This window comes from Asterias rubens, chromosome 13 (assembly GCF_902459465.1).
Source record: "Asterias rubens chromosome 13, eAstRub1.3, whole genome shotgun sequence".
NCBI lineage: Eukaryota > Metazoa > Echinodermata > Asteroidea > Forcipulatida > Asteriidae > Asterias > Asterias rubens.
This window is the reverse complement of record NC_047074.1, coordinates 2,535,546-2,561,777: the sequence shown is the minus strand read 5'-3', so window position 1 is coordinate 2,561,777 and position 26,232 is coordinate 2,535,546. Positions and strand designations below refer to the sequence as shown.

Below are 26,232 nucleotides of genomic sequence, written 5' to 3'. Positions count from 1 at the left end.
ATGAAAGAAAAAACAACCTTGTCACACGAAGTTGTGTGCTTTCATGCAGATGCTTGATTTCGAGACCTCAAAATATAATTCTGAGGTCTCGAAATCAACTTAGTGGAAAATTACTTCTTTCTCGAAAATTACGTTACTTCAGAGGGAGCCGTTTCTCACAAGTAACTTGTATGCTAATAATTATTTTGAGAAATATAACCAATTGTGTCCACTGCCTGAAACCTTTGGCAATTACTCAAAAAATCATAAGGATTAAAGGCCGTGACCGAGTTCAATCGAACGGTTTTAAAGACGAAAGGTATACTTTGCCTCGACTTGTCTAGATGGTTCGTCGTAAAGATAAATATACATATAGGGACAAGATGATAAATTGTTGTAAAATTCATAAACTCATACATTGAGCAGAAGTTAGTGAAGTGACAAAAACTCCTGCTATGAAGAAATGTTGAACTACTATAAAATATTTCTTTTTGTTGTGTCTGGTTTTGTAAAATTGAACTGAATGTATGAAACCCTAATGAATTTGAAATAAATAAATCTCACAACACTGTATGGCAGGTATGAAATGGTAGTGTCGTTTATTAAGTAGTCATTTATTGAATTGTTTTTTTTCTGTAGGAGGTTCTGTTCTGATGTTTTTTTTCTGTATTTAGGTTTGTTTTTATTTCATTTTTGAAACCTAAATGAATTTGAAATAAAACAATCTCGCAACATTGTTGCAGTTATTGAAATTGTCATGATTTTATTTTGGTTTAGGGAGCCCCAACTGTTATCTGATGAGTTTTTCTGTCTCATGTTGTGTTTTTATTCATTTTTTTAAAAAAACATAATGGAGTTGAAATAAGTTATCTCACAACACTGCTGTAATTATTGGATTGGTTTTGTCTTTATTAAGTAGCCCTTTAATGAATTGGTTTTGGGTAGGAGGCCCAACTGGTAGCTAAATGAGTTTTCTTATCTCGCGGTGTTTTTTCTTTCATTTTTGAAACCGCAATGAATTTAAAATAAGTTTATCTCACATTATTGATGCCGTTATTGAAATGTCTTTGTCTTTTTAAAGTAGTACTTTTTTGAATTGGTTTTTGGTAGGAGCCCCACTGTGAGCTGATGAGTTTTATTGTCTCATGGTGTGTTCATTGTTGTTGAAGGAAACTATAACGAAAATATTGATAATCTTACAACATTATTGCAGTTAGGAATGAAAAAGTCATAACTATAAAGTAATTACTTTTTTAATTGATGGGGAGTGTTTATTGTGAAAGAATTTTCCCACCCTGTGGCTTGTTTTTATCATCATTTTTGAATTAATGAAGCAATCATAAAATTGAAGACGTAGTTTTTATTTCATTGTTGACGAAATCACAATGAAGTTGAAAACAAAATAAATGTTTTGAACACAATGATAATCTCACAACTAAATAGCAGTTATTGAAATGATAATAGTAATATCTTCTAGAAGTAATGGGGAGGGCTAACTGTGAGTGGACTTTGTGGTGTGTTTTTATTTCATGAATAAATGAAACCATAATGAAGTTGAAAACGCAATTCCAATTAAATTGGTGATTTCACAGTGATTGTTGTTGTCAACACTTGGCACGAGTCTATCGTGCGGTGATTACTTTTTAAATTATTTTGGTAACAACCGACTTTGACATCAGCGATTGACATGGGCTGAAGAAGGTAAGATTTAAAAGAGGGCGCTGTCAGAACAGGTCATTATTTTAATTGTTGGAGTGAAGACCCCCCCCCCCCCCCGTCCGAGACAGAGGGGGAGCCCACGGTCCTTGCGTCTCGGACGATGAGGGAAGACCGTGAAGTGGAGTACGGGTGGGGAGACGTCAGCAGCTCAGACCTCCAACATTACCTTTCGGTCCATTATTCTCAGCCTCGAATATTTATTGTTCGTCAGGATACAAATAAAGCTAGATTAAGGAGACACACATTTTTTAATTTGATTATTATCATTAATTGTCATGGAAACGGAACGAATGCTTCGAGAGAAACGTCAAAATTAGTAATGTAGGGCCTAACCAGCAGTTTTCGGGAGAAGAAAAATAAATAAATTAATCTGTCACGTGTGATTACTAATTCTAAACGGATATTGCAATTTTCACCTTCAATTAAATGTTAGTTTTTTTCGACAGTTTTTAAAGATACAAATTTAATCTAGTGCCCCGTTTAGCCTTTGAGAATGACTCTGCTATACGAAAAGTTTTGTTAAATTTATTTACTTATTTTTGTATTTATACAATAAAAGGTCCTTTTGGTTGGAGGGCAGTTTGCAACTATTTTCTCCGTATTATTTACTAGTTAAAGGATTGATCAAAAGGCATATAATTATTGGATGCATTTAGGAGCGTTGTCGTAGACTCAGTCACGTGGTAAAGTCTGTTCCATTTCGTTAGGCGAAGCCGAATATAATTTTTTGAAAGCTAGATTTCCCGAGAGATTAATATATTTCGCTGTAAAAATGCCTTTTATTGGATTCTCTCTTTCAACAGTGTTGCTAATTGCCGAAAAACTTTATCAAATAATCCACATGAGAAAGGCTTTTTTCCCAGGAGCTCGATGCAGATACTGCAGAAGAAAAAAAACGTCAATGCCATTAATTTGAAGGACATGACACTACTGGTAATTGTCAAAAAACAGTCTACTCATTCGGTGTATCTCAACATATGCCAGTCTACGTGACCTCTATGTGAAGATTAATTAGTCAAAGGGCTTCTGGAATTCGGTCATTTTCAGCCTTTTATGAAAAGTCTCAACCAAAATAATGTACCAGCAATGAAACGAAGAGCATATCTGTCGGTATGTATAAAAACAATCGGTGCAACTCAAATTTTAAAAAGAGAAATTTGTACGTAAAAAATTGCTTCAAAAGCAGAGAAAACAAGTCACAAAAACACGGAAATTTGTTCCCGTTATGAATGTCGGCAACAGTCCCCAATTAGTATGTATGGATAGATTGTTTCATATTCTACCTGGAAATGTTAAAAGCGAGACCGGATCGTACCTAGATTAGTCAGGATACAGCGATTTGCACCGCTAATCCAAATATCACATTACACAAAAATCAACTATTAGACAGAATGGTTTTCCTGCACGGGTGATTGGCTGACGATGACATCATCGACTGATATTACCCCGACCACCAAGCCCAAGTTAGTCAATACCATTGGCTGAATGTCAATAACCAAAGGGCCCGTCTATACCATTGGCTAAATGACAGCCAATGGTATAGACGGGCGCTTTTGTTACTGACTAACTTAGGCTTGGTGGTCGGGGTATATTCAGCCCATGGTATAGACGGGCGCTTTTGTTATTGACTAACTTAGGCTTGGTGGTCGGGTACCATACCAACGAAAAACAGCAATCAGCATGCTGCCTTATCAGTCGATGATGTCATCGTCAGCCAATCACCATGCAGGAAAACCATACTCTCTAATAGTTGATTTTTTTCGTATTAGGAGTTTTGGATTAACGGTGGAAATCGCTGTATCCTGACTAGACTAGGTACGATCCGGTCTCGCTTTTATTATTTTCGGGAAGAATATTAAATAATTTATCTATATTAGTATTTTAGGACTGCTGCCGACATTCACAACGGGACAATCTGTCGTGTTTTTGTGACTTGTTTTCTTTCATTTGGAAGCCATTTTTTACGTACAAATTTCTCTTTTTAATCTCCTGCATTCTTTGCAAATGGAGGCAAATTTATTATAGGTCCTCAATTGGAAAGTAAGTTTCTGGGAGAGTAAGTTTCTTCGTTCGTGATGATATCTAATCAGCTTAACATGTACTCTAAAGATGAATGTGTTATACTTTGTCTTTACAACTAAATTGTGCAAGTCCCTCTGTATGAACTACCATCGGAAAACCGTATTCGTCCCTGAAGCAAAGACGAATTACAAAGCGAATTCTAAGACGCAAAATAATCAAAGCTTCGTCAAGAGAAATGTACTTTCATTGCTATAAGCATTTGCAATAAAGACAACCTGACAATGATCTCTTTTAAAGATCATGTTATACTACTTCCTCGAAATTAAGGTTTGCAATTCCTGCCACGGTCTCCTAATTCGGATCTTTTCCCTGTTGGCTGTCGTCGACATTGTCCAACTTCAAATCCTGAGCAGTTTGTAAATTAGTTTTATTCTATAAGCGAGGTGAAATGGCATTGGGAGCGGTAGGCCTTGTACTTTGAACCCATTTTGCGAACTGTGAATTAAAGGCAGTGGACACTATGGGTTATTACTCAAAAACAAATTTGGCATAAAACTTTTCTTGGTGACGAGTAATGGGGAGAGATTGATGGTAAAATACTTTGTGAGAAACGGCTCCCTCTGAAGTGCCATAGCTTTTGAGAAAGAAGTAATTTTCCACGAATTTGATTTCGAGACCTCAGATTTAGAACTCGAGGTCTCGAAATCAACCATCTAAACGCACACAACTTCGTGTGGCAAGTTTTTTTTTATAGTTTTCATTATAATCTCGCAACTTCGATGATCGATTGAGCTCAAATTTTCACAGGTTTGTTATTTTTTGCATATGTTGAGATACACCAACTGTGGAGGCTAGTCTTTGACAATAATATTACCAATAGTGTCCACTGCCTTTAAAATGACATTGTACTCAATGTTAACATTTAAAACGTATAGGGCATACTTGGTAACGAGCAATGGAGAGCTGTTGATATAAAACATTTTGAGAAACAACTTCTGAAGTAACGTAGTTTTTGGAAAATAAAAACTTCTCAGTAAAATTATTTGAATTCCGGATTTCTGGACCTCATGCGAGAGGTCCCGAAATCAAGCATCTGAAAGCACTCAACTTCGTGTGACAAGGGTGTTTTTTCTTCCATTGTTATCTCGCAAATTGGACGACCCAAGGGAGCTCAAACTTCCACAGGTCACTGTTATTTTACTATCAACCTCTCCCCATATCAAGTAAGGTTTTATGCTAATAATTATTTTGAGTAATTAGTGTCCACTGCTTTTAAAACCCATTTTTATAAAGATACGGTCCTAACTGCGGTCCTAACTGTATACCAATACATTTGGAGAATTTCCTGATTTTTTAATTCCTAAGTTCATTGTTGTCATTTCTAACATGAAAATAGGCATTATTTTTTCAGCGGTCCGTGTACTTTGAAGCGCATTTATGAATAATTAAGTAGGCCTATAAAATGTGGAAAATTTCCTGATTTTTAAAACCCTTGGTTCATTATTGTATTTTTCTCAAGTGAAAAGGGACATCTAGCGGTTTTTGTACTTTAAAGCGCATTTTATTTTTAAACACAATTGCTCCATTGATCTTTATCTGCTGGACTTGGCATGTCATGAATATAAAAAAGTAGTGGAGATACTTTCAAAACCTTTAAGTGCGGGATTAATCCACAGGAAGTACAGTACCAATAAGTTTATTGGAATGGGGATGGGGGGGCGGGGGTGGGGGGGGGGGGGGGGGTTGGAAACAATATGGGTCAAGTACGCGCAATGGTGGAATGAGCGGTTGGCAATTTTTTATTCGTACCACACGCTGACCATCGCAGACACGCATAAGGTATGGGCACTTTCACGGATCCCTCCACTGTTGACCCCGAGGCCAGCGTGTGGTACGAACAAAAAAAATTGCGATCGGTTGTTTGGTGACGTGACAGCGCAATCCTTCCTCACACGGTCCCAAGCAAAAGTTGAAATTGGGGTAAGCATAATTGGCAAGTTTTGAGCAACTTGAGACGGCTCAAGAATCACAAAGATCAGTAAACAACTGGATGCTGTGAAACTGTGTTCGGTGTTAGTATTTATATAACTGCTTCATTACCACCACGTGTAAGAGTTTGTGTATTGTGCCCTTGAAGTTTACAAAGCCGTTGTAAAGAGAAACCTTATGGAACTCATTGTTTACAATGACTCAGAATCATCTGCCCTGATCTCACACTGTCACAAAGCTGCCTCGAGGTGGCGCTGTGCAAATTGCTTGTTTACTGTTTATTATTATCACATTACGTATTCTATTTCGGTAGCCTGCAAAATCCCCGTGTGTGTGCTGATGATCAATTTACGATTATGAATTGTGTAGGCCTTTGTAAAATAATTGGATCTTGAGAAGTTTAATCGGCAAATCTCTACACGGATACATTTTCGGTAAGGAGTATTAAGAACTGAGACTGACGAATGATTGATGTTTTTTTTAAATTAATTGAATATTTTTTATATGAAATAATTTGAGCTACAGTACAGCAATCATAAAACATTGACTGTTAGTTAGTGTTATTAATATTTGGTGTTAGCCCCACTTGTCACTGTGTTGTGTGGCCAAGGCTAGCTGAATTCTTAGCATGGGGCTAAAAACATGTAGGCCCGTTTTTGTATTCTACATCACGGGAATTGTCATCAGTCAAAGCCTGTTCAGAATGCATCTAGTTATTGATGAGGGAAGTGGAACAGTGCTTCATTCAAGCAGTGGACACATCTTGCATTACAATATGAGCTTTTGCGTTTTTAATTTTATTAATTTGCAATTTTGATTAGGTTGGTGCAAGCATGGGATAACTTTCCGTATGGCGCCACCACTTTTTCACTCATTTTTACAAAAAGGGATATATCAATCAGGTAAATTAGATACTATATTATTTTATTGCGAATGAAAAAAGTGGTGGCGCCATACAGAAACTTTTCCCAAGCATGGAGCTGTAAGGTGCAAGTAAAAAATTAGTTGCGATAACGTAACCCTCCTTCCGATGGCGAAGCCGGAGGGTTAACGAAGCATGCTCAAATGCTTGAATGAAAAACACATATGACAACAATTTCGTTTAAAAAAAAAGGAGTCCAGCGCCCCAGTAATCTACATTGTACATACGTTTACTAAATATGAGTTACAATTACATGATTTACATGACTTAACTGGGGTGCTGTTATTCTGTATAGGCCCCCCTACTCCTTGAATTTTATTTAACATTTTGCGGTGTGTATACAACAATTGAATCACAGATGTCAACAATTTTGTTAAAGGAGTACAGCGCCCCAGTAACATTGTATATTGATTGCTGAAAAGACCCAGTAATTTAGGGCCTACATGAATTACATGACTTACAACTGGGGTGCTGTCTCATATTTTTTTTTTTAAATATCTTTGGGTTTGTTCAAACTGCAGTATGTCAACAATTTTGTTAAAGGAGTACAGCACCCTAGTAACTAAGTCTACATTGTATGTGTTTACTGAATAGACCCGGTAACTTTACATGAATTACATGACTTCAGGGGTGTTGTAATCCTGTCAACTCCTTTAAACCTCTTTCGGTTTTGTATACGATTGAATCACAATGTCAACAATATTGTTTTAAAAAGGAGTATATATATACAGCGCCCCAGTAAATGGGTCTACATTGTAGTGTTAACTGAAACGACCCAGTAACTTACATGAATTACATGACACAACTGGGGTTCTTTAATCCTGTTATACTCCTTTAATTTCCTTTGAACATCTTGCGGCTTGTATGCGATAAAACCGCAGATGTCAACAATTTTTTTTAAAGGGGTACAGCAGCCCAGTAACTGGGTCTACATTGTTTACATGTGGTACATATAAATGATGTGTTTACTGAATAGTCCCAGTAACTTACATGAATTACATGACTTAACTGGGATGCTGTAATCCTGTGTATTCCTTTCGTTTGTACATAGTACGATAAGACCACAGATGTCAACAATTTTTTTTTAAAGCAGTACAGCGGCCCAGTTTACTGTGTTTATAACTGTACTGAATGGTTTAGGTACAGTAGTAGTCCAAAACTTGAGTATTGTATCCAAGCATGGAGCCTAAGTCTTGATCAAGGTGTTCAGAATCTTTAACGGCCTATAAGGCATTGAGGAGAGTAAGCTCTTCCAGAGAAATGACAACAATGGTGCAACCCATTTAGAGTCTTTTAGGCTAAACAGCAAGGGAAATGTTAATTTTTAAATTCATTGTGTTCCCATTTTTCAATAGCGCAGAGTCCATGTTTGAGGATGGCAGTGGGGAACAAATTAGTCTCTTTACATGTTCCTTACAGATTCATTACCGGTCCCTCCACTGCAAAATTTGCCACCAAAACATTCGATGACACCACTTTGAGAAAAATTGGTCTGTATTTAGAATTGGGTGGGGTGGGAAGAGAGTGGGGAGGAAAACTAGCTGAAAACTTTAACAATGATCAGTTTGGGCATTAGGTTGGCTCAATGGTTTTTCCATGCCTTTCATCTGTTGACCCCCGTTCCAATCCCACCCCGGACCGGAACCTTACATGTGGATTGGGTTTTCAGTCCCTAAGCGTTTATGTAGGTTTTCCCTATTTGGGGTTTTCCTCCCACGTCTAAAACTTAACATTTTCTTCTCGTTTCCTATCCATCTTGTTATTGCCACTAATTGTGCTGTTGGGTGTGTAATATAAATAAATAGATAAATAAATAAATAAAATAACAAATGAATTGCTGAAAGAAAACAACAAGACTCTATAATGTTTACTTTCTGATCTTATTTGATAGAGCCGTCAGATGCCGTGAGTCAGAACACCATCGTAAGACACAAGCTCTGACACAATCATGGCCGCAGCATCGCCGCCCTTGTCGTCACCCATGTCACCGATTGATCAGAGTCCGTGGAATCCAGCTTCCCGCCGTAACCAATCAATGGATTACGACATGTTCCATGACACTGAGTTGGCTCAGGTTCGAACCCAACTCCAGAGGTTTGTTAGTCAGCATGAAGACTCGTCAAGTCATGATTTCACCGAGGGAAGCAAAGGTACCCTGCCGATTCTTTTTTTTTAATTTTGTTTTATACATTTTTTCATGTTTTTTCTTTTCTTTTAGTAATAAACTGCAATAGAAACTGACTGGGTGAAATTTTAATTTAAATTCAGGATGAACGAACAAAGACAAATTGACTATACAGCTATGCATTCTCTGAATTAACGTGCCCAGTGCTCTACTCACTGAGCTTGTTGTCAATTTGTCAGTATAATTTTGTTGGAGTGCGAGTCTCAGAAGCTATTCTATCTTGTAACTGAAACTGCCGTTTAGGGCGTAGCAGTTTTCCTTGTTTTTTTTAATTTTAATTTTAGTTAAATATATTAACAACAGGGAAAAGGGAAAGGGAAACCGACTGGGTAAATTTTAGTTATCTTTAGGGGTGGAGCTTAAGCCTACTGGTTGTTTATGTATGTTATTTAAGCAATAAGTAGGATTTGAAACTTTGCATGGTGGAAATACGATATAGAAAGGTTTGCGGTAACACCATGTAATTACTATCTGTAATGAGTTGGGGTGGTTCTGAAAAGAACCGTTGGTTTCAACGTTTCGATCAGTATGCTCTGATTTCTCCAGAAGACGATCAGGGCATACTGATCGAAACATCGAGTTGAAACCAACGGTTCTTTTCAGAAATAGTCTGACATCCTGGTGTTTCATGGACTGACCTTATCAAATTTCTTTTTACTCTTTGACAAATTTCCCTGGTTCCTTTTGAGATTGTGATTGAGCTTGCCCTTGGTTAAAACGATTATTTCCCATTGAATAAATGAATAAAGAAAGATTAAATAAATATTGGCAAGGTAAGGGCTGGTACGGAGAAAAACAGAACGTTATTTTCAAAGCAAACAAGGTGCTGGAAAAGGGTGTTTTGTTAGAAGAAGAACCGACTTCGAATGTCTTGTTCACAGTTCTTTTTACTCTTTGATGTATTTCTGTTTGTCTGGAATTCTTCTGTAGGTTTTGATTGAGTCTGCTTTTGGGCTATCCTTGGCTCTTTTTAATTGTATGATGTTTGGTCTTTTAAATGTTTTTGTACTTCCCTGGAACTGAATATTTACTAATGACTGTGGACAAGGCGACTTTTGCAGAGAAAATAATCAAGTTCTGAGATACAAGGCGCTGACTGAAATTCTAGGCCTATAGATTGTTTTGTTTTAAAGACAATGGACACTATTGGTAATTGTCAAAGACTAGCCTGCACAGTTGGTGTATCTCAACATATGCAAAAAATAACAAACCTGTGAAAAATTGAGCTCAATCGGTCATCGAACTTGCGAGATAATAATTTCAAATTCGTGGAAAATTACTTCTTTCTCGAAAACTATGGCACTTCAGAGGGTGCCGTTTCTCACAATGTGTTATACCATCAACCTCTCCCCATTACTTGTCACCAAGAAAGGTTTTATGCGAATAATTATTTTGAAGAATTACCAATAGTGTCCACTGCTTTTTGAAAATGAGCATCATCATCAGTTGGCTGCACAACAGGCGAACACAAAGAGCACAGGCTTAAAGAGTACATAATTAAAATGTTATCTTTGATCGGCAGGGTTGTTTTGTTTGTCACAGTCCAGTGTAGCTGTGTAAACATAGCTTTGATATTGTGTGGTTTTCATATTTTTATTTGCTTACAGTATTCAGGAAGAGAAATGAACTTACGAAACTGAGCCAAATTACCGCGATATTTAAAAGGCTGTGTTCATTGTAGACATCCTGTAATATAGCTCTGCCCACACTAGACGAACTTTCTATAAAAAAAATTTGGGGGGAGGGGGAGGGGCTAGGTGCAATCTATCAATCTATCCCATAAAAACGAGAGGGCATAGTACAAAACCATATAATATTATGATTCAGCCCAACAAGAAGCATTGTTTTGCCAAATGATCCTCAATTCCTTGGTTCCTGACTCTACGTATTTTCATTGTGTTGATTTATTTTGTTCAGATAGGCCTACTAAATGTACATTGCAAGTTGTTCTTCAGGACAGGGATGCAAAGTTTTAGACTTTGATCTGAATTCCCACTTGTTTATGTCTGGTTTACAATGACAATGGGTTATGTCTGGAACAATGCAGTCATTAACTCTGGATGGAAACAAATCCTGCTCTTTGATCTACAATGTACGCACCGAGTACCTGTTCCCGAAGCCCTTTGGAATCTATCCAAGTTTCATGTTTTTTTCTTATCAGTACTGGATCTTCCGACTGGTTAAATTGTATTACTTGTAGACCAGGTTTAACCTGTCCTGTCACATCACATGATTACAAAGGGTCTGCTAAAGCCGGACTTCCTGCAGGCATGATTTGTACACAGCTCAAATGAAACAAAATTATAATCGAACAATGTTCATTTTGCACTGTGTGATTTTTATCAAATTTTGAAGCAAGAGGGCACATCTCAAAACCTGTTCAGCTGTTGTTTTTATAAGGCCAAAGAAAAGAAAAAAAGCAAGTTTCCGTCTTGTCTTTTTGAATAGAGGTAGAAGAAGGAGGGCCTTTTCTTTTTCTTTTTTTTCACAAAAAGGTCGCCTGCACATTTTTAAGGACAACCGATGTTTTTTTTTTTTTTTTTTTTTCATCTGGCCCAAATCTTTTGTTTGTAAAAAAAGAAGAAAGAAAAAAAAGAAGGAGGTGGCCTCTAAAAAAGAAGTGGGCGGGAACGCCAAACATGTATTTTTGCTTGAAGTTTCATGGAAATTATGACGCAAAATATAAAAGTTCCCATATGGAAAATGTACTCTCTTTGTAAACAAAGGTTATTCAATCGTTTCCTCTGCTATTTTTGTTTTGACAGCAATCACAAGGTTGCACTGGATCAACCCAAGCAAACGGTCAAGGTGTCAGAATTCAAGCTGTAAGGCCAAGTTCATTCTGAAGCTCCGGAAACATCACTGCAGAAAGTAAGAAGTAAATGCTTTTACCCCATTTGCTTTGAAGGTTCCAAGATAGGCCAGCAAGCCATGTTAGGCCAGCAAGCCATCGGAACCTCGTGGAAAAGGGACACAGTGTAAAAGTGCGTCGGGGCATTTAGTGTGAAAAGGGCTTTGAAGGTTCCAAGCTAGGCCATCAAGCCATGTTTCAGGAATTTTAACAATAATCCTAACTCATGCTTTAGAATCTGCAGGTTCCAAGTTAACTGTTAATCATTGTCTTGTCTGTAGATGCGGTGAGGTGTTTTGTGCGAGATGTTTATCGTTTCAGAGGAAGTTATCTCCAACAGCAGAGTATGATCCAAATGGTAAACTTTTCATGGTAAGTTTAACTACACATTGTTTAGACTTTGTGATATGGGGTGTCGTGGCCGAGCACCGAATTCAAGCTCTGGTGATAATGTTGGAGCGCCATGAGCATCACTGCGTGACGGACCTGAGCGCTGTATAAGAAGCCATTATTATTATTATTATTATTATTATTAATATCCTTGTTTGGTTTGAAACCATTGACCTTCTCTTCAGTTTCTCTACTGTTAATTAAGATCAAATAATTAAATAAAACAAACAAATGTTGAATTTTTGTTTGCCTTTCGTAGGTTTGCTCAAAGTGTTTTAACTCTGAGACCCAAGGACCAGGGCAAGCTCGCATCTGGACACAAACATTTCTTGAGATGCGTAGAGATTCTCTATTAGCCCATGCTGAGGCCATCGGGGAGACAACTCAAAAGCCAAGCAGGTAACTAAAATGAAAGAAGAGACACTGAAAATTATTCATTTTGGTTTTACCCTCACATCGATGTCACTGTGTCTTAGCACTGTACTAGTTAGTACTTTCTTGAGTTCTGTGAACAAAAATCACAGGCATATTTCTCGGGTGAAATTCGAACCCACGACATTTGCAATACTAGAGCAGATGTCTACCAACTAGACCACTGAGATTGTCCGGTAGCTCTAGAGGCAGTTCAAATCTCACTCGGGAAAGTACTGAGTTTACAGTGCTTACTCACATCGGTGAAAGGGTAAAACCAAATTCTTTTTGCTTGATGCAAATTTAACCTGTTAGATCAGTCCTCAACTTGACTTGTTTTTCTCTCTTAACACTTATAGAGCACATCTTGAGAAAGAGTGCCAGCGTCTCGTGGAAGGGTTCTCAATGAACCTGACGGACCTACCACCATCTCAGGAAGTTCGTCATGCTCATTCTCCGGATGGAACTGGAAAGAACATCTTGATGAGGAAACTGAGTGCTCTCAAGAATCACGTCAGCAAAGTGCCTGGTCTGGTCAAGATAGGACCTCCGGAGTGGAAGAAACCAATTACGTGGATTGTAAGTACCAAATGTCACTTTTGGGAATTAGGACTTTTAGTTTGCATAGAGCTGAAGTCGGATTTGAAACTTTACACACTGTATGATGCTACCACGAACCTCACGTAATTAGAGTTTCGGTGATAGTATAAGGATGGCGCTTAAAAGTGGACTTTGTAATTGAAAAAGCAGTATTTAACTTGTTCTAATTTGTCATTGGCTTGTTGCAGTCTGCTGGTACAAATTGTCAGTTCTGCAGCACGGCCTTCACGATGACGTACAAGAAACACAATTGTTACATCTGCGGTCGTCTTGCGTGCTTTTCCTGCTCGGTTAAGGACCTTCTCCTCTATGTGCCTGATAAAGACGATCAAGAACATGTTGGGAAGCTTGCAAGGTGGGCCATCATCAAAGTCATTGGGGTGAGTTGGTTTATTAATTAAATAATTAAAGATGCTATGTCAGATTTTCGGCCGATTTGACCCCAAAATTTTGATTTAAAATTCAATAGGTATTTTGATGAGGGTCAAGAAAGTTACAACCTTTCATTTGAGCTATTGCTCGAAAAAGTCTGCCACTTATTAGTAGCAGTGAAATAAAGTGCTCAAAATCAGTAGGAAATTATAGGAAACGTTTTAAATTTTTCTCATGGTTCCTGACCATTAAAAGTAAAAGTTCAACTATTTTTCGTTAGAGTGGGTGATACCCTTTGAAATACCATTCACTCAAAAAAGTATATTTTTTAATGTTTGGGGCCAAAAATCTGACATAGCATCTTTAATTAAAACATTTGTATTGTCACCCCTAAATCTTGGTTAGCAGGGAATTTTTGCTAAGTGATCATGCAGTACTATGTAGGCATGAATCCCTACTCACTGTGAATGAAGATGTACGTAGCATAATGTACCTGTAGAATTATCAATTAATTACCTGTCGAAGTTCCAGCCTCATTAAGCCTGGTTACAGTACTGTCTGCGGATGCGAAGCGAAATTTTGTGACGCAACAATCAGTACACGCTGCTTTAACAAATTTCAATTTTTTTTGAGAAAAGTGAAAATAACAGAGCAATGTTTTAAGGGGAGTCAAGTAAATCTGACTCTCTGAGACAACAAAAAATGATTGTGAAATAGTTTTACTCGTTTCACAAAAACTACAGCATGTATATTTTCAAATATTTTAAGGGAAGCTTTCTACCATCATTATCTTTAAACCGTGTAAGTTAGATGTAAATCTGATATTATTGTTTTGTGTCTTACAAAAAGTACCCAAACCCTTAAAGGGCCTGATTTTGGATTTCTCTTTCACCGATCACAGAGTCCTGAATTGGAACCTGACATCCGTCACTACGTACGCGTTTGTACAGTTTGTCGTCAGGCGTTAGAGGTCGTTCAAGTTGAGAACTACGAGGCGTCGATGAAGGGAGAGGAGAGTGAGGATTGCTTAAAGCAGATGAAGGATCTGTTTGATAACATCGTCAAGTTCCAAGACAAGATTGACGCCTGGCTTCCAAAGGTTCTTATCTCTGGTTAAAAAAAAAAAAGCTAAATTGAATTCATTTCAAATTTGTCGCGTTTGTGAGATATTGCAAAAAATCATAGAAACCCTTCTCAGATTCAAATTTTGTTGCTGATTCTTTACACGTAACCACCTTTCTTGGCTGGAATAGGGCATGACAGATACAGATTTGCATTATTATATTATTATTATTCTCCATACACAGGTGTTGGGCAAAGTTAATTAGTTTGGGGTTATTACTATTTATTCTTTCATATACTTTATAGTACAAGCAGCTGATTGATGCACTAGAGATTGCAGGAGAGAGTCCAAAGGTCTTACCAGCTTCAAGGAGCAACATGCAAACTCTCGCAAAACATCAGGTAAAAACATATCAAACATTTAAAACCATGCATGGTGGAGGTATAATGAGGTGAGGTGTGCAGTAGTGGCACCAGGTGGAAAACTCTTTAGAGTTGCGTTGGTTCTGAATTTTTTTTTAAGGAGAATGCTGGACCCTGTTGTATTATATAATACTCAAGACCCATTTCTCCACACGCATCTCCTAAGATTGTGCTTCCACCATTTCCATCATTTTTGGCGTCAATCCCTTTGTTCACATTTCCAGTCACAAAAAGGCAAATTAGGCTTGTGAAAGTGCAACGGCATTGTGCAAGGAGTCTATTATTATAATACTTCTGTGTTACTAATGTGTATACTCCCAGGGAGCTGAGATGTTTTAAGGAATGATTTTTACATCTTCACCATGTTCACAATACAAACATGCACGTATGCAGTCCTGTATACAGTTGTGCCACCATGAAAAACTTGTGCAGATGTATAGTTTTAAATGATTGGTCAACTCCCTGAAAGAATGTAACCACGAGTTAGAGGGTTGAGGCAAATAGATTATTCCTTAGTTCTGAATAAAACATTCTATTTTTCATTGCAGGGGGATCTGACGGATTACTTTACGTCTTTTGTGGTAGCTGTGAGTCGTCTGAAGAAACTGAAGCCCCAGACCAATAAACAGTTAAAGCTTGTCAAGGCTCTCATGAGGGTATGTACGACTGGGGCTAGTCTGGGAATTATACACTGGGGGGTAGGTAGGACTTGCGGCTAGTCTATGAATCATACTCTGAAGGTAGGTATGACTGGGGGCTAGTCTAGGAATTGTACACTGAGGGTAGGTATAACTGGGGGCTAGTCTAGGAACCATACACTGAGGGTAGGTATGACTGGGGGCTAGTCTAGGAATTGTACACTGAGGTTTGGTATGACTGTGGGCTAGTCTAGGAATCATACACTGAGGGTAGATATGACTGGGGCTAGTCTAGGAATCACACACTGGGGTAGGTATGGCTGGGGGCTACTCTAGGAATCATTCACTGAAGGTAGGTATGGCTTGTGGCTTGTCTTGGAATTGTACACTGAAGGTAGGTATGACTGGGGCTAGGCTAGGAATCATACACAGGGCCGGGGTAGGTGTGACTGGGGCTAGTTTAGGAATCATACACTGAGGGTACTAGGTATGACTGGAGGCTTGTCTAGGAAGGTGTAATTAGGGATAGTCTAGGAATTATACATAACCATTAAAGAAGTTGTGTCCCTTGTTAAGGATGTACTCCTTGTGACTTTCGCCATTTCCCAAACCATACTTGGGCTTGGCTTGAGCCAGGCTTGGGTTCTGGTTGTTTGCTGGCTTAGGCCTGGGCTTAGGTTTTGGCTTGGGACTTGGTGGGGTGCTGGCTAGGGTTCCATACACCTGTTTGAAGCCCCAGAAGGGAAGGACTCTAAGTCTGTAAAAGAGAAAAAATATAATATTGTTTTACTTTTTCTGATAACAGTGCAAGTTCAACTACTACAATGACAACATGTACACATTCCGTAAACTGAAGAGACGACTGGAGCAGATATCTCCCCCGGAAGTTCTCCAAGCCATACAGTCTATCGTGGATTCACAGGTGACTAGAAGATTGCGTACGAGGCATACGCCCAGGCAAACGCCCAATCAAACACCCAGACAAACGCCCAATCAAACACCCAGACAATCGCTTAGTCAAACACCCAATTCAACGCCCAATCAAACACCCAGACACACGCCCAATCAAACACCCAGACACACGCCCAATCAGACACCCAAACAAACACACCGACAAATGCCGCTCCAGACCTCACTCGACTATGATTACACTGATTTAGATAGCACAGAAGTTGATATAGATTTAGAGGAATCTCAAATCGGAAGAGAGATGCCAACTGAATACCCTTACCATCCTGAAGAGGAGCTAGAGGTTGGTAGAGATAGGGATAATTCAAAAGGTCAGACACCTGTAAGCACCCCAGAGCTAAATTGGATGTGGAGGATGGTAGGAAGGGTCAGCTTTACAGCAAGGAGGCCAACCTTGATGAGACAGATGGCCATAGATGGCCCAGAGCGTACTCTTGAGAGTGAAGTGGTTGGTAAGGCTGACAAATCACAGCAAAATGAGAATTGGGAAATGGTTGGACCTGGTGGAAATGTCGAGGGCCAGACAGATTCACAAACCTCACAGGAAGGTGCAAACCTAGGGCAGACAGTTCATGGAGTGGCAAAAGGTCATGATGGTCATACTGATCCACATGTCTCGCAGTCAGTCACAGATGAACAAGGGGCTGGGGTTGATGTTGGTGTGGATGACATTGATTCTGAAAATCAGATACTCGAACATACTCGTAAAGGTCTTCTAGGACATATTTATGCTACAAGGATGGCTGGCTGGGTAAGTTCTAAGGTTACAGGAAGTACTTTGAGCCTCCACAAGACAGAGCAGACTGACAGCGAGTCTGTCGATGAGACAAACCATGTGCAGGAGCAAATGGAATCAAGTGACTCAAAGTCAACTGAAGTTGACAAACCACAAGAAAATTACAACTTGAAAATGGTTGGAGCTGGCATTGTCGAGGGCCAGACAGATCCACAAACCTCACAGCAACTTGTGAACCTACCAGGACATACGGGTGAGCAGGGTATGGGTGGTATGGATGAAGTCGGTTCAAAGAAATGGCCACTTGTTAAGACTTTTGTAGGTTTTCCTGGGCAGATGGTTGGGTGGGTACATGATAAAAGAAACTCTTTGAGCCTTGACAGCCAAGAGCAGATTGACGAGAAGGGTGTGGATAAGACCGTCAGTATTCAGGGGCAAACGGATCCAAGTACCTCAAAGAAAACGGCAGAGCCAACTGACGAGAAGGATGTGTTTGGCCGTGTTGAGGTTCACACAGATTCACCAACCTCAAAGCAACTTGCAAACCAAACAGGACAGTCGGTTGACCTTGATTCTGAACATCAGACGCTTGGAAAGACTCACAAAGGTCTGGCAGGATGGGTTTCTTCGACAAGAATGGTTGGGTGGGTAAGTTCTCAAGGTCGAAAAGCTTCTCCGAACCTTGCAAGTCAAGAGTTGACTGACGAGAAGGGAGTAGATGGTTCAGGAGTTGTTCAGAACCCGACAGGGGACCTTCTTGCCATGCAAACTCTTGCAGATGAACAAGGGAAGACCGACAAGGGAAAAGACATTCAAGCAGGTAATGTTGAGACCCACGGAATTCCTCAGACCTCGCAGCATGTTTTTGACAACCCTGGGCAGATTGTGGAGGAGGAAAGTTCAGGTAGAGATGAGCTGGATTCTAAACGACAAACACTCAAAAAGGCTCTCACAAGTCTTCCAGGCAAGATATCTGCAACAAAAATGTTTGGTTGGGTAAATCCAAAAGGTAAAACAACTGTTTCTAGAGATGAGCAAGCTGGCGAGAGAGTTATGGTTGAGACAGCTAATCATGGGCAAACTGGAGAAAAAGTAGTTGTTGATAATGGTGATGTTAAGGGGGAGACAGATCCACTTGACTCAAAGTCAACTACAGCCAAACCAGGGCAGACTGTTGAGGGTAAAGTGGTCGGTACAGTCAATATTGAGACCAACAGAGGTCCTCAAACTTCACAGAATAGTTTAGAATCGGAAGAGGTTCCTGTTAGAGATGGAAATGATTCTCTGAGTCGGGCATCCCCAAAGACTCGCACTAGCCTTCGAGGGAAGATTTTGTTGACAAAAATGTTCGTTTGGGGAAATCATGAGGGTAAGAATACTGTTTCCAAACATAGGCAAACTGGAGAGAACGTAGTTGTTGAGACAGATACACTTGACTCGAACCCTACTACAGACAAGGCAGAACAGACTTTCAAGCAAGAGGTGGCTGGTACAGTCAGTATTGACATCGACAGAGGCCCTCAAACTTTACAACAAAATTCAGAATCAGAGCAGGAAGTTCCTGAAATTGATTCCCCTAGTCAGGCGTTCACGAAGACTCGCTCAAGCCTTCGAGGGAAGATTTCTGGTACAAAAGTGTTTGGATGGGTACATTCTAAGGATAGGAATGCTCCTAACCATGGGCAGACTGGTGAGAAAGTGGATGTTGATAAAGGCAATGTAGAGAGCCAGATAGATACACTAACCTCAAAGCCAACTACAGACAAACAAGAGCAGGCTGTCAAGGGAGAAGTGGTCGGTACAGTCAATATCAGGAAAGACAGAGGTCCTCAAACTGCACCGCAAATTTCAGAAGCGGAGGAGGTTCCTGGTAGAGAAAATCTTGATTCTCAAAGTCAGGCTATTCCAAAAACTCGCTCAAGCCTTCGAGGGAAGATTTCTGCCACAAAAATGTTTGGCTGGGGAAATCATAAGGATAGGAATACTGTTCCTAACCACGGGCAGTCTGGCGAGAAAGTGCTGGTCGAGAGAGCCACTGAAGAGGGCCAGTCAGATCCACTTGCCTCAAAGCAAACTACAGAAAAACCTGGACAGACTTCCGAGGGAGAAGTGGTTGGCGCTGTTAAAGTAAACGGCCACACAGAAGACCCACTTGTTTTGCGACCACCAAAAGACACCTTGAGGTTCGGTGTCCAAGGGGCTTCTGTTGGTGAATGTGAGGTGGATTCCAAACATCCAGGCCCCCTCAAACGCTTCTCAAAGCAAGTTTGGGCAACAAAAGTATTCAGCAAGGGAAATTCAAAGAGTGGGATACCTGCCTCACATATTCAAACTCTTTCAGATGACCAGCAAGAGCAGTCCGAGAAATAGACCGCCAGCAACCTGCCATCTTTGACCTGGGGTCAATTTCAAAAAGAGTTAGGGCTTGTCCTAAGTTAGTACTAGTCCTAGGGGATACTAAAAACATATGGCTTGTCCTAAGTTAGTACTATTCCTAGGGGATACTAAAAACGTATGGCTTGTCCTAAGTTAGTACTAGTCCTAGGGGATACTAAAAACGTATGGCGAGTCCTAAGTTAGTACTAGTCCTAGGGGATACTAAAAATGTATGGCGAGTCCTAAGTTAGGACAAGTAACTCGTCCTAAGTCAAGATAGGACTAGTTTTAACTCTTTGTGAATCGACCCCTGATCCTTTTGTGCAATAGCAGTAACAAATACCGTTTCTCATCATACCCACAAGGTATCATACTATTATTGCACTTTTAGTCCCGCTTTGACTTCACTGTGGATTGTCAGGGCTGTGTGGTCCTGTTCACCACACACAAGTGCTGTCAAAGTGAAGGTTGGGGTTCCATTTTTTTTATTCAAGGAAGTTGTGCAGCTTTGTCTATTTCTTCGTCCATGAAGTATTCACAAAAACTGATAAAAGTATTCACAATACATATTCAGTATTCATAATTTTGTTTAAATATTCACAAAACTGTTCAAGTATTAACAAAACTAATCTTGCATTCATATGTGTTCAACTTTTTGAGTATTCACAAAACTCAATCTGCATTCACAAAACATTTCGAGTACTCACAAAACTTATCAAGTAGGGCCCCTATTCGCAAACCTTATCAAACATTCACAAATTCTATCAAGTACTCAAACATTTCATGTATTCACAAAACATTTCAAGTATTTACAAATCTTAACAAACATTTTACAAAACTGATCCAGTATTTGCGAAAACTGTCCGAGTGTACACACAACTCATAAGATATACATTAAAATATTATGAACAAAGGGGGATCAATCGAAATAACAAATGACAGAAGTTTAAATGCTATTCAAATTACTTATGAAAGACAAACAATAACTTACATAGTATCTGCATTGCTCCTTGTCTTTGCTATTATTGGTAGTGTTGTTACTTTGATTTTTGAATTATAGAAATTGTGGGCTACTCAATGATAATAGTCTCTTGTGCAATGTTTCAGTTTAACCATTCCAAAGAAATGATTTAGTTTATTTCTTCTAACTTTACAGCTCTGTTTTAGTTTAGCATTTTAAAGATGTAATATTCTTTGCTACGTGTAGTCTAACAAAAAAAGGAAGATTTTTTTTCTTCTGTCAATTCTATTGATAAATACTTTCCAATGTGCTAAATTTTACGTCTTGTTCCCTTTTACGTTACTATTTTTTATTGTTTTCCTGATTACATACTGTAAGATACTTGATACAGAGAGGCAGGACAAAGTAAACATGTATATTGATTTAAAAATACGGAGAAATATTTTTGACTGCATGGGGGCGCTTTCAAGGGCAAATTTCCTCCAGCACAAATACAGTTTTTTTAAAATTTGATTGCGCATATATGTTATTTTCTTGCAACAATGCCAGACGGCAAAATAACAACCAAATAACAGCAATGAAAGCAGTTATTTTCCCTTTTCTTTTGCGCCAAGTAAACTTGGTTCATAGTACCCTCAGGCAGTCAAATATACTGCACGTTTATTTTCTAAATCTTGAGTTGAAATCATTCTAAAATGTGTTTATTTTAGGACATTTATTTCGAATATTTTATGGAGGCAAATATTTAGAGTAAGTTCACCAGTGGTGAAATAAAAAATAAAAATTGTGAACCGACGAAAAACTGACAAAATTTCATAGCATTATTTACAACCAAAAACTTCTTTAATGATGTTTGCAGTAATCTAAATTTATGAACATTTCATCCGTCCAAATTGTTATTTTCCATTGATCTGTCTCAAATCTCTAGTCATATTCTCATGCATCATACTCCTCCCCCTTTATAAATTCAACATTTTTGTTTGCCCTCAGAAAAATCAGGGAAGCTGTTGTTGAACAGCCTGAAATACATATCAAAACTTATAAACCCATTGTACACAACGCAGAGTCCACCTCTGCAAATTTCCCATCTACCATTTCCACCATTTTGGGGATCAATTCCTTTGTATACATTCTGACTCCCAAAATGGCAGATAGGAAAGGCGCTGGCTGTAAGTTCATGGCGGGATGTCAAGGGTTCTATGTTAAGGTCGACTGTTTTTCTCACTAAAAATTTTCCTACTTTTGTTCAAGGGCCAAATATCATGCCTCTGTTGAAAAATAAAGTTTGTTGTTGTCGACTTGTTGAACGGTCAATTCACAAAACCAGGTGCTCATTGTTTAAGATGCCTATGGTGACCTTAAAGACACTGGACACTATTGGTAATTGTTAAGACCAGTCTTCTCACTTTGAGTATCTCAACATATGCACAAGAAAACAAACCTGTGAAAATTCGAATTCAAATGGTTATCGAAGTTGTGAGATAATAATGGTATGGAAGAAAAAAACAACCTTGTCGCACGAATTTGTGTGTTTTTAGATGCTTGATTTCAGGACCTCAAAATCTAATTCTGAGGTCTCGAAATCAATTACGTGGAAAATTACTTCTTTCTCAAAAACTACGTACTTCAGAGGGTGCCGTTTCTCACAATGTTTTATACTATCAACCTCTCCCCGTTATTCGTTACCAAGTAAGGTTTTATGCTAATAATTATTTTGAGTAATTACCAATAGTGTCCACTGCCTTAATAAGCCATGTGTGTACATGACAGTCATTGACTTGTGACAGTCATTGACTTGTGACAGTCATTGACTTGTGACAGTCATTGACTTGTGACAGTCAGTGACTTGTGACAGTCAGTGACTTGTGATATTTACAAGATTCACATTCAATAAGTGACAATAAGTTATGCAGTGATTGGCCAGCAGCTAATTGTTGGTTATTTTCATTTTGTTTGGTTGCATATGTCATTCCTCTGCTTGCTACATTTGGTGATGACTGTCTTTTACTGCATGGGTGGTGGTTGGTGCTGGGTCGTTGGTTGCGTGTTCCCGCTCGTAGTCAATAAACTCAACATGCCTCTCCATTGGTCAGCTCAGCTACGAGTCGTTGCATATATGCCTCAAGTATGAGCTGAGTGAAGAGTTACCCGCAGTAATAAAAGATACTTACGAGGTAAGATGTTTGCGATTTTACTTCTAGACTTTGAAAAAAAATCCGTTTTCCATTGCGTCAGACACACAACAAACTAAAGTGTGGGTGAAAAAAAAAAAAAAATGTTGTATGTACAAATTATTGGTAGACCCCTAAAATAACATATAATTTGCTTCCAAAATGACTGAAATGGTAGCACACATTGTTCAGAAGTGCATTTCGCGTTGTGTAAGAGGCCTATAGAAATCAATTGACCCACTTACATAGTGCTACCAGGTTTGCTGAGGTCGTGCCCATTGTTTTGTATGCACAAAGAACACCTATCGTCCAATGATCCGCTCCTTTGGCCTCAGGGATGGCAGTTTTTGAGAGCCGACATGATATGCAAAGGGTTTATACTCATTGTTCTTAATATTTTCAGCAAGTTTCATGACTTAAACCCTAACACTATAACAGGGAGTGTGTCACTAGGTTTGCCATTTTGTTTTCCCTCTTACTCTTGTGTCACTTCCCAGCGGGCTGACCGACCATTTGGGAAGTGAAACAAGTGTAGGAGGGTTAAATTCCTAACATTCGTCTGTCATACTTAGCATGTACAGTGCATTGATTTTGTGATTGTGTTTTTTGGGGGTTAAAGGTCTGTCGGGAAGACTTGAGGCAGATCATTGAGGAACAGGGACAGGAGACTTGGGAAGAACGTCAGAATCAGATCACTGCCTTCATTAAAGTACAACTCAAGGTAATGAATATTCATGATATCTCCTACCTCGTTTGCTTGGAAGTGTCGTGGCCAAGCGGTTAAGAGCAAAAAATAAGAGAAAATATAATTAGCTGTTGATAATTACTTACCAACCAAAAGGACCTTTGGTATAAATACCAAACATAGTAAATATCCTCTCGTTACGACTCTAGCAGAGTCTTTCTTTCTTGAAGGCCTTTGAAAAAGACTCTGCTACAATCAAAATGATAGCCCATTAACTATTTTGTAATAATTAAACTTTTTTCTTCAAATACACCTTACATTTATTTTTTTTTTTAACGTGAATGTGGACAACGACTTTGAGTTGAATTGTATCCCGCTACAGGGGCACGAGGACTTTCCACCGTGTTTATACATCAGACCATCTCAACGCAACATCCAACGCTTCGGCCCCAAATACGTCAACTCGTTCCTGTACTCCCGCTGTGACGACATCATCGGGAAGGTTGTCTTTCAGCTTCACATGAGAAGTGCTGACAGGAAGTTCCAGAAGTCGAAAGAGTCGCTAGGGTCGCTGAGGAGAACTGTGAAAGAGTTGAAGGTTGTCACTCAGAAAGGTTTAGAATTTAGGTAGAAGGAAAGGGTCAAGTTGGGACGCCTTGTTTGTAATAGAAATAGTGGCTTCTTATATAGTGCTCATATATCTGTCAATTAGTGACGCTCAAGGAGCTTCATCATTCAGTTTTCCTGCAAGGTATATATGCGCTTACACTTGACGTATGAGACCTACTCCTTTTACATAGCACCATGTAACGGTTTATAAGGTAGATAGAGAGATAGGTATAAACGTTTATTCAATGTTGCAAATACAAAGTAATATGGACAAAATTAATGTAAATATAAAATATATTACAGGGTGAAACTTTAAACAAAAGGCAACATCTAGGTCCGGGGAGGAGCACAGCTTTTGTTCCCCAGTCTATGAACAGACAGACCAACCAATATGCTGCAAATCAAACCTGGAACACCGAGGTGAACCCCTTCTCTTTTTGATGACTGAACTGGATTCTTTTACTTGCACTACACAACACACGGGACCTACGGCTTTATGTCCCATCCAAAGGTCACAGTAAATGGTTAAGTGTCTTGCTAAAGGACACAAGTGTCAAGACTGGGTTTTTGAACCCACACTCTGCTGATCAGAAACACCAGAGCTTGATCCCTGTGCTCTTATCCACTTTTGTCCCCTCAGGGAAATTTCAACTTAATCAACACAGATTTCTACCACAAAAACATGATACTCCAAACCCACTTCCTGCCAAACTGTATTTGCTCATCAAATAGATACATGTAAGTGTAAAGCCCGGTTCATACTTCATGTGAATGCGAAGAGAATGTTGAAGTCACAAGTTCGCAACGAATAATTCACAGCAGTTGAACTCTGCTCTACATACTTGCGAATATCGCTGCGAAAGGAGGGTCGTGACGTCAAATTCACGTCAAATTCGCTTTGCATTCGTAGGAAGTATGAACCGGGCTTAAGGGTTTCATGTACATGTACTACCTTCTTAGAGCCAAAAATGTTGCAGGCACCATATTCTTCATACTTAGTTTGATTTCTGATTTGTATTGCCCATGAAAAATTAGGAAAATGGTGACTAAATAGCCTGAAAAGACCAGGGGCCAATTTAATAGAGCTGCTTAAGCAAAACTTTTGCTTAAGCACGAAAATAACTTGCTTATTTTACCTATGTTACTGGACAAAGTTTCATGCCATATACATTGGTTGTGACTGGTATATAGCGTTGTTTGCTTAGCATAACAATTGAGTGAAGTCTTGGCCGGTAATCTGATTTTACTGAGCAAGGATTTTTTTACTTAAGCAGAATTTTTTGCTTAAGCAGGTCTTTGAAATTGGGTCCAGTCTTCTCATTTGGTGTATCTCAACATACATGTATATGCACAATAACAAACCTGTGAACATTTGAACTTAATTGGTTGTCAACGTTGCGAGATAATAATGGGGAAAAAACACCCTTGTCACACACAGTTGTATGCTTTCAGATGCTTGATTTTGGGACCTCAAAATCTAATTCTGGGGTCTCAAAATCAAATTCAAATATTTAAGAGGAAATTACTTCTTTCTCGAAAACTACGTTACTCCAGAGGGAGCCGTTACTCACAATGTTTTATACTATGAAACAGCTCTGGATATTGCTCATTACCAAGTAAGTTTCCATGCTGACAATTATTTTTGGGTAATTACCAATAGTGTCCAGTGTCTGTAATTAGTATTTTTTAAGTAGCTCACCTGAGAAATTGAGAAGTGGTGTTACAAGCCCAGAGCAGTTTTTACCAAATAAAAGATCATGAATATTTTTACTAACCTTGGAGCGATAAGATTTTAATTAATTAGAAATCAATCATATTTAGGGGACATAATAATTCACATTTTACTAATAAAAAAATAGCTTTGAATCGAATGCTGTTGTGACTGGCATATCTGTGTGTGTGTATATAAAGGTACCAGTTTAATAAGAAATCGTTGCCGTGCTGAAAATAACTCAACATGAACGTCACAGTTTTAAACTATGTACATTTATTTTTATAGTAATGCACTAATGAATGTACATGTAGTTAATTTAATACTTGACAGATGAACAAGTTGTTTTAATACAAAAATCAATAGTGCTTGTTTTTGTACAACAAATCTTTATTTATGTTTTTACTATTTTCGACAAAATAATATGAATTTATGTTTTCATTAACCAATA

General features: G+C 38.8%; 1 protein-coding gene across 1 annotated transcript; it reads left to right on the top strand.

The window, feature by feature from the left end:
- Positions 1-6,022: 6,022 nt before the first annotated feature.
- LOC117298420 (vacuolar segregation protein PEP7-like) lies at positions 6,023-24,944 on the top strand. The gene is made up of 14 exons (XM_033781675.1): positions 6,023-6,143; positions 8,523-8,781; positions 11,582-11,687; positions 11,949-12,039; positions 12,317-12,456; positions 12,828-13,047; positions 13,257-13,448; positions 14,342-14,539; positions 14,809-14,904; positions 15,474-15,581; positions 16,369-16,485; positions 22,666-22,779; positions 23,396-23,497; positions 23,844-24,944. Exons 2-14 carry the CDS (start codon positions 8,580-8,582, stop codon positions 24,090-24,092), a joined length of 1,935 nt encoding a protein of 644 aa, XP_033637566.1. The 5' UTR covers positions 6,023-6,143; positions 8,523-8,579; the 3' UTR covers positions 24,093-24,944.
- Positions 24,945-26,232: the final 1,288 nt, after the last annotated feature.

What these genes read in the sequence shown, in the direction of transcription:
- LOC117298420 (XM_033781675.1), top strand. Translation starts at nt 8,580, where the DNA reads ATGGCCGCAGCATCGCCGCCCTTGTCGTCACCCATGTCACCGATTGAT. An exon ending in CGGAAACATCACTGCAGAAA is followed by an intron (nt 11,688 to 11,948) that starts GTAAGAAGTAAA and finishes TCTTGTCTGTAG; the next exon opens with ATGCGGTGAGGTGTTTTGTG. An exon ending in AGTCTATCGTGGATTCACAG is followed by an intron (nt 16,486 to 22,665) that starts GTGACTAGAAGA and finishes TCCCGCTCGTAG; the next exon opens with TCAATAAACTCAACATGCCT.